The sequence below is a fragment of the Cryptotermes secundus genome, unplaced genomic scaffold (assembly GCF_002891405.2).
Source record: "Cryptotermes secundus unplaced genomic scaffold, Csec_1.0 scaffold597, whole genome shotgun sequence".
In the NCBI taxonomy this organism is placed as follows: domain Eukaryota; kingdom Metazoa; phylum Arthropoda; class Insecta; order Blattodea; family Kalotermitidae; genus Cryptotermes; species Cryptotermes secundus.
Genome location: NW_019743156.1, coordinates 1,095,873 through 1,112,854, shown reverse-complemented (window position 1 = coordinate 1,112,854; position 16,982 = coordinate 1,095,873). Strand labels below are relative to the sequence as shown.

General features: G+C 34.3%; 1 protein-coding gene across 3 annotated transcripts in view; it reads right to left on the bottom strand.

Moving 5' to 3' along the window:
* The window catches only part of LOC111873894 (broad-complex core protein), a 108,084-nt gene that overhangs the window by 9,860 nt on the left and 81,242 nt on the right, over positions 1-16,982 (bottom strand). The window contains exons 6-7 of one of the 3 annotated variants that reach the window (XM_033755273.1): positions 15,207-15,456; positions 12,966-13,049 (exon numbers count right to left, since the gene is read on the bottom strand). The exons of 1 other annotated variant lie outside the window; for it this stretch is intronic. In XM_033755273.1, coding sequence (XP_033611164.1) covers positions 15,239-15,456 — 218 coding nt within the window. In that variant the 3' untranslated portion in view covers positions 12,966-13,049; positions 15,207-15,238. Of the gene's footprint in view, positions 1-12,021; positions 13,050-15,206; positions 15,457-16,982 lie in introns of those variants that run through there. One more of the 3 variants, XM_023868959.2, reaches the window with a different exon arrangement.

Below are 16,982 nucleotides of genomic sequence, written 5' to 3'. Positions count from 1 at the left end.
TTTTTCTCCATTAATTTTGTAAACAAAGTATGGAGTCATACACATCCTTTCACACCCAAAACATCAATAACATGACATGTAAGTTCAAGAGTGAAACCAGATATGTAGAAAGGTTTTATTATCTGTGTTCATTTTGACAAGAATTTTCCCAGTATGACACAAAGTAAGAAAATAACCTGAATATTAGTCATGAAGGCTGTTATTGAAAAAGAAGAAGAAAAAAACATTAAGAATACCAAAGACTTTATTCTCACAAAGAAATATGCTGTGATGTATTGCAATCAGCTTCAGAAAATGTTAAGGAAACACAACGTCTGCAATGCAAGCAGATATATACATACCTGAGTTATTTGCTTAATAAGCTAAACTAGTCTGGAAATCATTCACCTGAGAATTAACTGGTTTTACACCAGAACCTGATAATACTACAAAATAATGTGACTTGGCTTTCTGTGTAGCTTCAACAAAGACATATGAAATCTTAAGCCATTCTGTCAGTCTTCAAGGCTTGAGGTTGTGGGTTTGTGTATTCATCTGATATTAATTTAACAGCAGCTTAAATTTCTCAAAGACAAAGAACTTCATTATTAATTATCTCCGTTTACAGAAACCCTGTACAAACGGGCAATGAAATAATGCATAACTTGTTATGACAATTTATACTTTCAGCAGTGGTGACTCATTCATAACTGCAAGGCAACACCTGACAGCCATGAACAGACTTATAAAAATACTTGCAAGAATATTCAGATCTTTGAAAAGTACAAATAATAAATTTAGAATCATAGGAACATAAAGCTGTAAGTTTCAACGTGATAACTAGATCAAAACATTTCAATGATAATTAGAAATGTTAACTTTCAGTAAGATTTATAAATTTCTACCGCACTAATTTCCCAATTCAAGAAATCATAGTCTGCTATATCTCAGAAGAAGCTTATTTATGGTGATGACAAAAAAGCATTCTAAAACTAAACTTAATACCTTCCATTCAGGTAAAATCTACACAGAAAGCTATATAAGTAAAGTGTGAAGGACAGAACTTCACTTCCTGTTATTACTTCATTGTTGAAGATATATAATAATTAGTATCAAAAGTAATCAAATGTAAACTGCCTTAAGTTTTCCCTGGGTTGAAAAGTTTCCTTACATAATTTTCTTTAAGAACATTACTTAGCTTCAGTCGGTGATGAATATCCTGAAAGCAGTTTCAAGCATCATCTTTAAATTGTAAAAGTGCGTGCTTTTAGCTGTGAGGATAACTTTCTTATGAAGAAAAAAATTATTTGAATTTCAGTTCTCTTATGTTCTTTACAAATTAAAAAAAGAATGCCTCATGTGGAGATCAGTTTTGTCCATCTTCTGTGACACAATTTCAGTATTTAATCCACTGGACAAACATTTTTTTAAATTTTATACAAGATACTTCCTCAAAAGCTGTCAAGCAGTTCCAATTTTGGTTAAAACTGGACAAGAATCAGACACTTTACCAATGTGACCTACAAGAACTTTTGCATGCATCTCAAGCATAACTTGTTAATATTTATCAGAGGGGAAAATGTTTCAAACAGAACCTGTACAGAAAAATTAAACACACATTTTATATCCAACAAATATTTCTGTAAATTTGGGATTTTGAGATACTTAAACAAAAAGATTTTTTTTTACTCATCTTGTATCTTGAGAACCATTGAATTCTGATAAAACTTTTTTACTGAAGGCCCTTGAACAAATGTGTATGTCACCTCTATCTCATCTAATATCAGCATGTCAAAGACATTTACTAAAAAACAACAAGCAATTCTTGTATTGAGCCATGCTGACCGACAATAGATTCTAGTTTACTTATGGTCATATATGGACTTTTTAGCCTACTTTCCTTGTTTAAAAAAAAAGGCTTGTGGGATCACCCTCCTATTTGTGTATCCCCCTAATATCTGAGGCTTAAGAAGAGACTGCCTTGCTGTGTGTCTCTGTATTAGTTCTGCCTCTAACTTCTTGAATTTTGCGTACTACAATACAAAGTACACGCTTTCTAATTTTGTCTACTTATAGAAGCAATTTAAAGTAACAGTGTACTGGTACATTCTATTCCTTACTTTTCATTTTCCAGTTTAATATTTATATTTCTATTTTTGTTATGATAGAAAAGGCTTCATTTATACTTCCACAGAAAGCATAAAAATTTCCACTGAAATCTTAGGGAAAGAACATTTTCTCCTAGGACGAAGTCTGGAATGTTTATAGATATCCTACAGCTGCAACCACGAATCCAGAAGTACTGCACTTATACATAAGTTTATGAATGTAAAGATATCTGTAGTCACTTTTAGGCATTTGAAGAATGCCATAAATATAATCTATATAAACACAAATATATCCACTCAAGTTTGAACAGAAAATAAAAGCTAATAAAATCAAAATATTGGCTAGATCTTTATTAGATCCAACAGATCCAGACCTGTTCACTAAAGCTTTTAGTGTACTCAGTGTAGAAATCTTTCACTATTAATAATAAAACTCTCTTCTAGTTAGTTTGAAACTTCATTTTTAGATCAATTCAGATTAAATTATGATGCTGTCATGAGACATATACCATGGTATTCAGAGCAGAATTGTAAAAGAATTAATGTCCATTTCATCTTTTTTAGTGAAGGGTTCACACTCACAATGGATCTCTCGCATGGAATATTAAAATGATAGAAATATATCTAATACTTGCAGAAGTTGTGCAAACTATTTTCAAAATTAGAGTCTTTGTTCATGAATTACACACTGTGTAATCTACGCTCTCTGATCCCATATATAAAGATTTTCTGTATGGAGGAGGAAAGAAGGAATGAAAGAATAACAACTCTCAAAGAAAAGCATTCATATAGTTCAGAGGTACAGCAGCTGTTGGCACAACAAAGAAGTATATTAAATTTTTGGAAGTGTGGTGTGGTCATGGTGTGGAAGCCAAAAATAGTATACAACAAAAATTAAATTTCAATAAAATTGATTATGATCAAATTAAAATAAGAAATGTTCATTTACTTTTATTGTCTCATTCAATCACTACATGTTTCAATAATATGGACCACCTTCAGATGGTCTGTAAAGAAATAAATAAAATACATTAATATTTTCAAACCATCTGATGATGGTCAATGTGACTGAAACATGCAGTGGTTGAATGAGGCAACAAAACTGATTAAACCATTGATATTTTTACTTGTCCTTAATTAATTTTATTAAAATTAAATTTACTTTGTTTAAGTATCAGTGGTTTCCATACCTTGATTCTATAACGCAATAGGATATATGGCGGGTGGGGGGGGGGCAGAAATAAATAAAAAATCTTAGTTATTCCCTAATACTCCTAAAGAGAGCACAGAAAGTGTCCTTAAATCATGAAAATTTAATTAGTATGGAAAAGAATAATAATTTGTTAAGTATCCACTATAATACTGGCATAGAAGCTATCAGAAGTTGAAGGGCTTTAAATAAAAATATGCATGCTGACTTTAAACAAAGTCAGAATGTTAACTCTTTCATGATGTGAGATCACAAATGTCAGTGTCCTTTCATGGAATTGGTTTCAAGTTCATATTTTCATGTGTTCCTTGTTCTGACTCTCCAAATAATAACAAAAATGCTTCATTTCTATTCAAATGTAAGATCACAATTTCATCGACAAATACGTTTTCAAAATGTATGTTTCATCTTAATGGAAAGTTGTTATTCAATCTGGAACTTCTAACAATGCACTCACTGGCTATAGACAGATACACTTGCACCTCATGGCTGGAAAATCCTACATTATATGTATGAGGCCCATATTCTGTGTTGTTCATATGTGAATTACATGACCCAAATACAGACACTAATAATTGCAATATATCACATTATCAGCATATTCTTTATAAGATACCATTTAATGATCAGCTTACAAGCTGACTTACAAGTTATGAATTCTGACTCACTGGAAGAGAATACTTTCATTGGTCAGCAAAGGGCAATAACCAAAGAGCATGCCATATGTTAAAATTTGAGCAGCATGCACATATATATATATATAAATATACATATATCACATTTTTTCAGTCACCCCAAATCAGCACACACAGTTAAAAATTTTCACTCTTTGTAAGTAACCATTCAGACTCATAAACCATTGTTCTGTTAGAGGTCAGAATGCAGAATGAAGATATTATAATATATTGGAAAAAAGGAATTTTTACCAGTTTGCCAAAGGAAATTCACTGTACGATAAAAGAGCTTAATTACTAGGCTGCAAACATATGCAAAATAACAGGCTCTTTGGAAAGCATATACATTGGGTCAAGAAACTATTTCATAATTAAACATTTATATTGCCCCTGTTTAGAAATTTCTGGGCTTTCAGAATTGTTAAGTACTATCTGGATTCCTTTTTTGAGTGATCGCTCTCTACAGAAATATACTTAATTGCCATATTAGCATACCATTTTACCTGTTTGTTCATAAACAATAAAGAAAAGGAAACAACTACCTAGACATCACACATACAGTACAGTTTAACACTATTTAACATTATAGTCTTTCAGAGATGACATTGCTAGATCAACAAACCCATTTCATAAGGGACATAAAATCTTTAATACGAGGTAACAACAGTTTGGTATGCAACTTGCTAAAGTTACTGATTTCAGACTTTCACAGTGGTTAGTTATTGATGGTGAATCTGTTCTTGGGTTGTTAAACTGTGTGGAAGCAGGCAATGTTACCAACATTTCAGAGGGTCAAAGTGTGTGTAGGGTGGTGGCTGTGTATATATAGCATACTCTTTGCCAATGGGAATTCTGATACACTCCTTGGCTTACAAAAGGGTGGCCTGCACAGCTTGTTGCTTTAATTGTTGCAGGAAGTGGATCACACATAGTTATTAAACACATACTGAAATCTTTTGGATTATCCTAACTTATGTCTATTATAATTTTCCTTTAAAGACTGTCAACCCAACATATGAAGACTTGTATTTAGGGAATTGCTAAAGTTGAGTAGTAAAAATTCCACAGTACAGTATTAAAGACCTCTACAGATTAATGCAATGACAAGAATTTTAGAGGTAACAGTTCTTTTCATATGCAAAGATTGTAACCTAAAAATTTCATTTGGTAGCAAGTGAAGAGAAGAAAGGGGCCTCTGATAGCCTAATCAAAGTAACACAAATACTCTTTTATACTGATTTTCCAAGTTATATAATATTTTAACAAACCTGTTTACACAACACCGCATGTCCTATTTGTATATGAATTCAAAACTCAATATCAAAAGATGTACTATAAATTCAGTGTCTATTGGCAAACAGATAAAAATATGAACAAAGTTTGTCCCCAAAACAATCTCCAATCAGCTGTCTTCCTTCAGGCTCCTGTTTCCACAAGTTTAGTTTAAAATACTTTAAAGATCACCTGGTATTATTAAACAAATGCTTACACATCCTCATATTTTTATATTGAATGCCTTCAAATTACTTATTTAAATACTGCAATGTACATCATAATGACTGAATGTCAATTCCAATCACAACACCCACTGCATCATAACTGTACAAACTCAAAAGAATTTATCATCTTTCGTAGCAATATCATCACAATACAGTACTTATGTATGAGAAAAGAGTTTTCAAAGTTAAATACATACATCGCTAAAAATGTTAAATTTAAAACATTAAATAGGACACATATTCAAATACACATTTTTTCCCTTGGCACATGATAAGAGCAGGTTAATTGGAACCAAAAAATGCTTACTTTCGTGGTCTGTTTTGTGTTGAATGTTGCTGTCTAGAAACGTGAGACACTCAAATTGTACTGGAACCCTAAGAATGTTTTGTACTTTTGTTCGACAAGGCTGAGAAATAAAACTAATTTCTACAATAATTTTGGTGTCTAGGGGACAATTTTCAACAATGTAAAACAGAGGCAACAATCATGGGGTGCCTTCTTCTTGTAGTTGGTCAATCTGAAAACATCGACATGTAAGACGACTTTATCAGAACATCACGAAAATACTTTCTTTAAAGTTAACAATCGCTTAGAGCCCAAAAGAGTCATACATTTCAACATTCAAATCAGTATCTACACTTTAATGATGTACCACTTACCAAACCAAACACACAAATACTTGAACATTTGGAATGGATAATATTTTCACTTTTCAAAGTTAAACTTCAAATCTATGCTAGCTTTCTAATTGTCTAAACACTTAACAAAGTAGTTTACTCATTATGCTCAGTATAAGGTGACAATCTTTCAACTTCACAAACATTACAAATTTTACCCATGGGTTTCCAGTCACATTAAACTGGATTTAATGAACTTATGGGAAGAACAATGTAAGAGATGTAACCATACCACAGATTATCTCAATTTTTTTTTATAGTTTTCAGACATACATATGAGAATAGATTATGAATACATAAGAAATTATTTCCTTTTACTTATATCTATTTGACATACAATAATATATATGCTATTGCACCTTAAAAACCTTGGTATGTAAGGGAATGCAGTGAACAATCCACTGTGTATTAACCCTTTAACATGACTGTGGTTATTTTAGTTTTCTTCTCAAACACATTACCATAAATGCCAAGAAATTTCAGGTGCAAATACACTGCATATAATAGTATTTAAATATTTAAACAACATTTAAAATAATAGAACTTTGTACTTTGTGTGTAATGTTATCTGAGGTGTCTGAAACCTGAATAGATGTGCTGAACATTAACCTGCAATCTGAAAACATTTCCATGACTTCACAGTCATGGACACAAAGACAAAGCTTAGCTCATTAACATGTTCATGGCTATTGACTTTAAGGCTGCATCAAAATAATTTAACACTGTTACTAGTCAAGTGATAATAGAAATACCGATTTACATAAGTCCACCTATACCTTCATATTTCCAATATTTGGAAGTTCACACATAATACCAGCAATGTGCTATATGGGTCAGCCAAGTTAGTGGCAGAACTTCTATTATTCTCACCTAGAAGGATGTGTAACAGTTGATGCATACTGTTAGTACAATGAATATTTGAAAATGAACAATGAGGGATACTTAATATGCCACACAATGTATACAAGAACTTTAAACATAAAGATCATACAAAATTTTAAAATCTGCATGAATCTTACAATTTCACAGCAGTAAACTCTACCAATGAATGAAGTAAAAAACTGTATACATTCCAAATGAAACTACTACACCTTTCTTTCTTCCAACAGCTTTGCAACCAACAAGTCTGATCTGTCAATACAGTTTTCTTATCATAATTTATCTTCAGACAAATATGAAACAACAAAAACAAACCAATATATGTTTAAGCTTTTTAGAGCATGATTATTTTCTAATGGCATATGCACAGAAGACAATTTTCATCTATGGGTGGAATGGGCGAGTCCATGTTCTTTAGCAGTGGGCACAAAGGACAGGTAATTCAGTTTTCTGTTGGCAGCCAAGGTATGCATTCTTTGCAGTGGACTATCCAGAGAAATATGTAGATCTCAACTGTGAGAATTCCTCTTTCAATTATGCAGAAGAGAGTGGCTGAAGCAACATGCGTTAGCAATAAAAGGTTATGTAGAATAGTGAAACAAGGTGAAGGTGAGGAAAAACAGTGCATCAGAATAATCTTCAACTCCATGCAAAGTGAGAAGAAGAAAATGTACAAATGTGTGTCAGATGGTTTCAATAAACCTGTTTTGAGGATAAGAGAGAAGAGTTTGTAAATTCTACCTCATTGATAAACAGATATTGACACTGAAAGCTATCCATGTCAGCATCTTTGAAGGTGATATGCCCTCATTGAGGAAGACATTAAGAAGACTAAGATTCAGTTATGTTTCATATTAAGACAACTGTTGCTGATATGCACTTCACTGTGATCATAGTGCTCGGAGCAGGTGCAGATGATGATGTTGATTTACCAAGTATATCAAAATACTTTTGACTTCCAGTCACATGTTATTTCTACAATATTTCTGCTTCAATTTTGTGAGTTTTCATATGCTGCTTCTTAGGTGTAAGAAGACTTCCAATAACCAAAAACGAACCATGATGCAACACAACATAGGGTCTCTCAGAATGAAGTACTACATGACATCCAAACACACAGGGAAGACAGTGGACTGTGTGTACAAATGAGACCTATATGCACAGTTTGTGCATGACATATCATGAGTGGGATAACAGGTCAGGGGAAGGAATAAGGGTCCTGCTCCAAAAGGATGTCTCATTACTGATCATGCTAATAGTATTACATACACTTGATGTTAACTAATTATATAGAGAACTACGTTTTTAAATCAAAATTTCCTGACTGTAACAAATCACTAGAAGCCAGGACAGCTCACTCGGTATTGTGACAGGCTACAGGATGGTTGGCCTGGGTTTGATTTCCAGTAGAGGCAAGAGTTTTTCTCTACCCCTAAACATGCAGACAGGCCCTGGGGTCCACTCAGCCCCTTACCCATATGGGTAACAGTGGCTCTTTTCTGAGGTAAAGTGGCCAGGGTGTGAAGCTAACCACTCACTTCCATATAGTCATGAAGTCAAGAGTGGTGGAGCTATACCTCCATTCCCCAATACATCTTCAAGGTGTGGTGCTTAATTAACTTTACCTTTACCTTTTAAAAAATAACTTCCTTTTCAGGTGGAGTGCATGGTTTCATCCTCAACCCTCTGTTGATATTTAAAATATTTATATTTTAAAGTGGAGATTACCATGAAGATACAAACCATACCAATTACAGAAGTGCTCAAAATAGAAGTTTGCACCTAATATGAAACAAGGTTCAGTTATTGTGGGTGACAATGTGTCATACTACAATGTCCAAATCAACTATTATCTTACTACCACCACCAAAAAATCTGAAATATTATCCTAAATGGATAATTATGGTATATGATCCAGCTCATATATGACAAACATAAAAATGTATGACCTAATAATTATTTACAAACCAAAGTGTGAGACTTCCACTATTGAAAGTCTGCTTGCCGAGAATGGCCAAGCATGGCAACTGGTCATTGTGTTTAAGTTGTTGTAAGAATACACGACTTCTTTATTAAAACCATCACAACACAACTATAACAAGGTCAGTGCCTAATATGGCTCTGCTACATGAGCACAAATTAGAGCCAAATTAGGCACTGACCTTGATATAGTTGTGCTGTGACGGTTTTAATAAACAACTTGTATATTATAACACAACAGGATGCATAAAATGGGGGGGGGGAACTTGTAAGAATGGTTTTCAGTTATATGGCAGCAATAATGTTCAGATGAATTTACTATTTTTGCTGTCAATTCAAGTCCTACTGTGCTGCTAGGTATCCCATCTTATATTTTCACTGTAGGTGAGAGCGATGGAGACACTTTCTGTGTTCATGTGGTGTGTAACAAGCTTACACACTCTATTCTCCTGTTTTCCCTTCACTTTCACTCTTATCTGAAGGTTTTTCTATCAGCCCTATACATAACTGTCCCACATATGACATTAAAAAGTATGCATATCCATGCATACAATACAATACAATGCAGGTATTACATGCCCTGAGGTTGTACATTACATCTTTCTTTAAAGAAACAGGATAATAAACTTAAGAACACTTGATGCAGCCTCAGTCTAAACCCTGTCATATCCATGCAGTGCTTCTCTTCTACACCAACTGCACAGAAAATTAATACTTAATCCTGATGTATTAATAAGTGATCATTTCATTAACGTTTATTATCTGAGAACAGGGGATTATAAATTTCCTGATACTATGGAGTTGGCAGCCATGTTTTAATTTACTGGTAACAGTCTATCATTCAATAATAAGGGATTTTAAACCTCCCAGTACCACAGGGCTGGCATTCATATTCTAACTTGGGATTAATGGTATTAGTACCAAAAAATCTAACGTTTGGCCAGTTTGACTGTGCCCATGCACAGCTGCAATAACACAACATATAGTTGGAAAATTTTAAATGAAGCAACTAAGGTCTGAATTGTACTTGCTTACATGTTTTACTTCTCGCAGTCAACTTAAATGGTAATATAGTAATGTATTTATAAGTTTTATATTCTACCTTACCACTTGTTCATATCTGTTTCCTCCATCACTGCTGAATATTTTCTGATTGTTGCAGTTTTCATTGACATGGTATATTTTGGACTTACATTGTTGTTATGCAGTTCATGCTGGTCTATGTAATTACCTACTATGACTTTGCATGGCAGACTTTTTATCTTTGTGTTCAATCCAGTGACCTCAATTCTGCAGAAATAGTTACAACAATAACTGTATTATTCATTATTATTAATAATCAATTGAACTGAATTAACAGTTAATAATTATTATTTCATGTCATAGTTCCACCAATTAGCAATGAAAACTGTATTAAATAAAGTATCACTTTTCCATTTATGTAACCACTGCTTTGTATGCAAGGACAAACTAAGTAGTTATAAGTTTAATGCTCATTACTACTACTAGTACTGCTACCAATACTACTACTACTACTACTGCTACTACTCACGGGTGCCAACATGATGTTTTTGCAGGGGGGAAGCCAGAAAATTTGCTTAACACCATTTTTGCTGATCACCCTGGAGTATTCAGGTCAGATGAATCATTTTTAAATACTTAATTTTTTAATATTAATATCTGTTATAGTTGTATTTCTTTCTTTTCTTCAGTTTTGATTTTCTTCCAAAATTCCAGGTGGGGGAGTGCCTAGTAGTTTTTAATCCCCCTTTGATGGCATTCATGCTGCTGCTACTACTACTACTACTACTACTACTAGTATAGTCAAAGTGTCCATTAGCTTCAAATCTGTTGTACTATAAAGCAATGGCTTGGGCCACGCCATAGCTCAAGTGGTTAGTCGCTGGCTTTTCACTGCGACGGCCCGGGTTCAAACCCGAGTCTGGTCAAGTGGGATTTGTGGTGGACAAAGTGGCGCTGGGGCGGGTTTTCTCCAAGTATTTCGGTTTCCCCTGCCAATCTTCATTCCACCAAATTCTCCATCATCATAATCACCCGGGACAGCCTACAATAGGCCAATCAGTGGACCCAGTTGGACTCCACCCCCCCCTAAGCGAAATTATGCAATGGCTTCCTGTGAAAGGAGTAATGAAAAAGAAGTTTAATACCTTCCACTGTAAATAATATAATTCTCACATTACCTATAGATAGAATACTTTGTCTTCCAAAAGCTGAAACTGCAAATGAATGAAGGCATGTATGGAGGTACATAACTACTCATTTATAAGCTAACATCACCCTAATGCTGAGAAAAATTAATATTTTATTATAAAATGAGAAAATTCACCATTGTGAGTTGCCACAGTACCAAATTTCTTAGTGTTAAGACATTTGAACATTTTGGGGTTATATAAAAAAGCACAACAGGTCACATATGAGTGAAGAAATTTGTTTCAATTTATTGCCCCTAACGAGTGAGTGCTGATAACATCTGGATGGATATGTGTGAAGTGTGTGGTCATTATGAAGCATTATGGACTGTAACTGTTGTGACAGTGATAAGACTCTGGTAGTTCCAAATTAATTACATCCTGGACAATGTAGCCATGTACAATTGTGTCAAAACTCTCATTTAAAAAACCACACAAAATCAGTTACTGACTGCAAAGACAGGCATAAATTGGATTTTAAACCCAAGCCATCCCATCGACAGTAATATCATCAAATTCAGTTATAAGTAGATCCTAAACGGTTCTGACGATAGTGTATAACACACAAAATTACTGGGTTATTGGACTTTTCCATTGTCCAGTATTCTATAAAACAGAAAACACCAGATTTTGGAAACTGGGTCTGTTTACATCCTCAGGTGAGAGGAGGGAAGAAACCTACTTAGTTGGGCCAATTAGAAAGAGCTAATCTCAATCACTGGGGCCCAACTGAATAGGTGTCTTCTCCCCTCACCTGAGGATGGAAACATATCCAGTTTCCAAAATGTCATGTTTTCAATTTTTTAGAATACCGGATGATATACAAAGCCCCAAAACCTAGTAATTCTGTGAACTTCAGCTACAGTTTTCCCAGTAGAAACATTACTGCCTTAAGACAAAGTGTCAATGAAACTCTTACTATTACTGACTTCACTGAAGTCAAGAATCTCATAGGAAACCTTGATTACTGTGTCAAATGTTGAAAGGATGGCTTCCAGAATCAATTCAGCAAGACACACTTACTACCGAAAAATACTTATAAACTGCAACCAACATTTATTTAACATGGGCTTTCATCTTGCAACCTTAAAAAAAGAAGCGTGCTCTTAAACTTTGATGCTAATCAAGATTTATGTATCCATGACAGTTTTGCACTGGAGGGCCACATTCTTAAATACAGATAAATCAAATTAAGATTTCTTTATTTTAAATGTAGTGATGACTAAATCTCTCACCTAAACTACTTAATTATTCTGAAAGCCATCCACTCAATGAAAGGCAATAGGCCAAGCACACATCATGCATTTCATGACCTTTCTTGTTTCTTAATATTTTTAGAAGAATCTCGTTACATGGAGTTAATATTTATTTGCACATCTGAAAACAAAGGAAATCAATGAAAACTTCTAAAGTGCCTGCAATATACAGAGCAGTGGTTACAGAGATATAATTGCATTACAATTTTCTAATACTTAAGGAAGTCAACAGCCATGTGACTGAGCAACTTGAACAAGGTTGCCATGTAGTTCACTGGTTCTGTGGAGGTTGCTGTCCCAGGACATTTTGAATGGCTGAATTTTTGAGCAGCCTCTTCAGCATTCCACTAGAGCCTCGATGCTGAAGACTTTTGTGTGTGGTCAAACTATTCTTGGTCCGATAGCGGCGACTGCAGAACTCACACACATATAATGTGTCCGAGCGTTCATGTTTATCCTGGAAGTGACGTTTGAGGGAGTAATAACATGAGAAGGTGCGACGACAGTATGGACATTCCTGAGGTTCATTTATACCACCACTGGTTGGAGGGGGGATTCGGTAATGCACGCCAGCACCTGCAAGTAGGAAGTAAAAGTACTAATTTAAGTTCAATATGACCTCATGCAACTTAAACACTACACTTGTATATTTACATCTTGAAATAGAATACAATATTAAAGCATGTTTATCAGAAAGGTATCATTTAATTGGTTTATTTCCAAGTGTTCAAGAAGTCAACAGGATACAGTAACTGTATATCTGTATTTCACTTAACAGAATACTGGCAGGAACAATTACCCAAGCCCAACTCTTGCAGAGTCTGCCCATTTAAAATGTCGCTCCCAGCACCAGGGGGATATGTATCATAAAAGCAACAAATATTAAAAACTGAAGAGTTGCAGAAATTGTGTTAATTAAAATTTGTGTTAGTATTAGTAAGGAGCACCTAAGTATGATGTAAAATACAAATTGTTTAAATTAAAATTTCTAAACTGCTACAATCTCAAAACAAATGAAGAGCAGTCGGTCAGCAACACTTTTATAAATGATAAAACACACATGAAAGGAGCATATATTAAAACTATTCATTTACCAAGCACACCATATGCTACAGACAGTAAAAAGAGCAAACTCTCTCTTTACTGCCTGCAGCTGAAGAAGTCTTCTGTGTTGACAAAAAATGCAGTTTACTCCTCTGTGTGTCTTATCTTAAAGTCTCAAAAGTGACACACCAGTCTTACATTAGTCTGAGATTATTGTATTACCTTGCCTGTTTATGATTCTTGTTGTTTCTATTCAGACAGATTCAAATGTTAGCTACGTAGAAAGCACACACCAAGTTAACATTTGCCAGTACAATTATTAGAACGTGCCTCTAGTGGAATTTTAAATGTTTCATCTTATAGTTCTCTTATGCTGATTAATATTCAGCACAATTATACATGGCAACATCTGAACATAACCCAATCTGTTGTCACAATAGCTATATCTAAGGTCAGAGTTATAAATGCAACAGAATATGCATTCTCTTTAGGTAATAAAAAGGTAAATATTTCATATTAACTGACTAGAAATCTGGGGACAAATTTTGAACATAATGTCTAACCTTCTTGTTAACAAGCTGGTTTTCATACCCAAAATTATTAATCCAATACAGAGAAAAATTTCCTGCGCAATTTTCTATTCGATGTAATGCAAAGTTTCACCAAACTAACAATGTATCAAACAACAGGCATGTTGACTAAGTTCTATATTCTTCCTTCATGTGCAAATTTGTATGAATAGTAGAAGATGGGGCATTTTTCAATTCTGCAAAAACTTGCATTCAAGTAAACATTAAAATAACTACAATGCATGCAAAAATTAATTTAGGCAAAGTAAGATGAACACAACACAGAACTACATACAAAATAATAAAGCAATTGCACATACAAACAAACAGAAAGAGCGGCAGTAAATATACATAGGGATATCTACAGGTAGTGGCCCTTAAGAAGTCCTTTGGGTCTTGCATACTATTAAAATGAGAACTGAATGATATGCTCATTGTAGAGTAAGATGGATGCCAGTCTGTGCCTCACAGAATGAATAAATGCATATATTTATTTGTATCTTGCCAGCTATACACATTATCTTGTTTTTGGTTTTGGAGTTATTCTGATCTTTCGACTTGTAGAACATCTGGAAAGACGCTCTAAGTCTAGTAACATGTACACCACGATGATGATGTTATTTACAGACATTGCTTAATAAATATTAATTATCCCATCAGCTTCTTTAATCACTGCAACATTAACATTTCCTGTTTCATGTGCAGAATAATAAGGGAATATATATAAGAAAATATAAAGAAATTAAAAGTAGTTAAAATTGTGATCCATTCAAGAAGACTGACTGCATTATGTACATAATATGGGTAATTTTTTGGATATAATTTATAGTCTATTATCAACTTCATACACCTAGGCATATTTATGACCCAGAAACTTCAAACAAGCCCATACACTGTCCAAATTTGAAGAGTGATAACTAGTCGATAATACATATGAATATAATATTTCAGTCGATTAAGGAAGCTTTAATATTATCTCACGCTTCTAATACTTGATTAAAACACAACAGAATAAAGAACCATTGTTCGGTCTTTCTCAAGCCATCAATCCCAATGGACTTCTTATTTGCCTCCAGTGCAACTACAGCTGAAGAGATTATAACGTGACAAATTTAAGTACCTTGGAAGCAAGTTTATTTTAAGAATTTTTTTTTAAAAGAATTTAATATCAACTTCTCCGGGCCGTGTTTTGTGGTAGGTGTAGATGTGCGTCATGAGACTGTTGCGCGAGCAATAGACGCGTTCGCAGATGACACAGCGGTATTCTTCCTGGCGCTCTGCATGCTTGTCTGCAATGTGCCGCTTGAGGCTTGCTTTCGAGCACAGCACTTTGCCACACAGCTGGCAAGTAAACACTTTCTTCGGTGAGCCTGCAAAAACATAACATGTAAAAGAAACAATGGACTAAACCAATGCGTAACTAAGGAAGTAAAAGAAAAATAAATAACAAAATTCTTAAAACAAAAAAATTGGAAAGAAAGCATCCCACTGTAATGGTGGTAGCTATCCATTAATGCATCAATCTAAGGATATCATCAGAAGTCCTGTTCTATTATAGATGATGAGCAATCTTGTATATCCTTGGCAAGACATGCGCCTACAGTGTTTCTAACTACATGACAGCAAAGTCTAAGCAAAAAATAAACAGGGGGAGAGAGAAAGAGAGAGACAGTACATTCACTGGAAGTTTTAAACAAAATTAAATATCACATAAAGGAACTGACAGTGCTAAATATACATTAAAAGTAATAAAGAGAAACAAATAAAGATATATGGTACGTTAAGCATAAGTTCTCTAAGCAAGTTGACAAATAATAAACAGTGACTGCTATTAAAAAATAAATCAATCTGGAACATGATTACACACAACTGTTACAAATATCAGATATCTAACTGGGACTTGAGGAATGCCTTGAAACGTTTACAATTCTTAAGACATAAAAGTGTACTTTTAATTGAAATGTCTGAACAAGCAATGCAGTGAAAAGGAACAAAAAAAAAATTTAAATATGAAATATATTTTTAAAGAAATGAAATGAAAGAAAATATAACAGTTTAAAGCATGTTCAATGGCAATGAAAGACGCCGAAATTTCATGTCATACGAACTAAACAGGTCTTAGTAGTTTGTCAGTTACGCAAGCTACACTACTGCCAGCTGTGCACTATGCTATAAACTGAAGCGTGACACTTAGCAACAATCAGGTTTAAAAGTGGTTCTATAAGGAAATGGGGCTGAAAAGTAAGTAAGTAAGTAAGTAAGTAAGTAAGTAAGTAAGGTAAAGCTATCCCTGCAACAGGCCGTGGAGGTCCATAGGGTTGTGAGATGTTGAGGTTCCCACATTTTCTGGACAGTCAGCTCACAGATGGCGGCAAGGTTGTCAGCTCTACGCGCCGGCCGCCCTTTACCCCCAAGAATATTCCAAGAATATTCCTGGTACTCATTTCTCTTAGAGGCTGAGTCGACCCCAGGGCCATAGTGCGGTTCGAAGGATTAGGTCAATTGAAATAAAACCCAATGACCTCATCAGAACTTGAACCCGTGACCTTCCAGCTTGTAGCATAGTGCCTCAACCAATTACGCTACAAGGAAATGGGACTAGTCACTATTAATCAAGATTGGTCCCGTTGCACAGCTAATTCTGGTTGTGATAGACAACTACTGTTTTAAAACCTGATTAGTGTTGGAGCAACAGCAACAAAACTAATGGGTCCCATTTAATTTACTGACCGCTTGATACCAGTACATATATTTCTCAAATTCGGGCAGCTAAATTATGTTTTAAAAGATAATTTTATTGTAAAATTTATCATCATTTTCATCAAGAGGACCAGCTGGTGTTTGACGGCTACTGAAACAGCAACTTCCTTTCTTTTCAGAAATATTCCTACTTCTC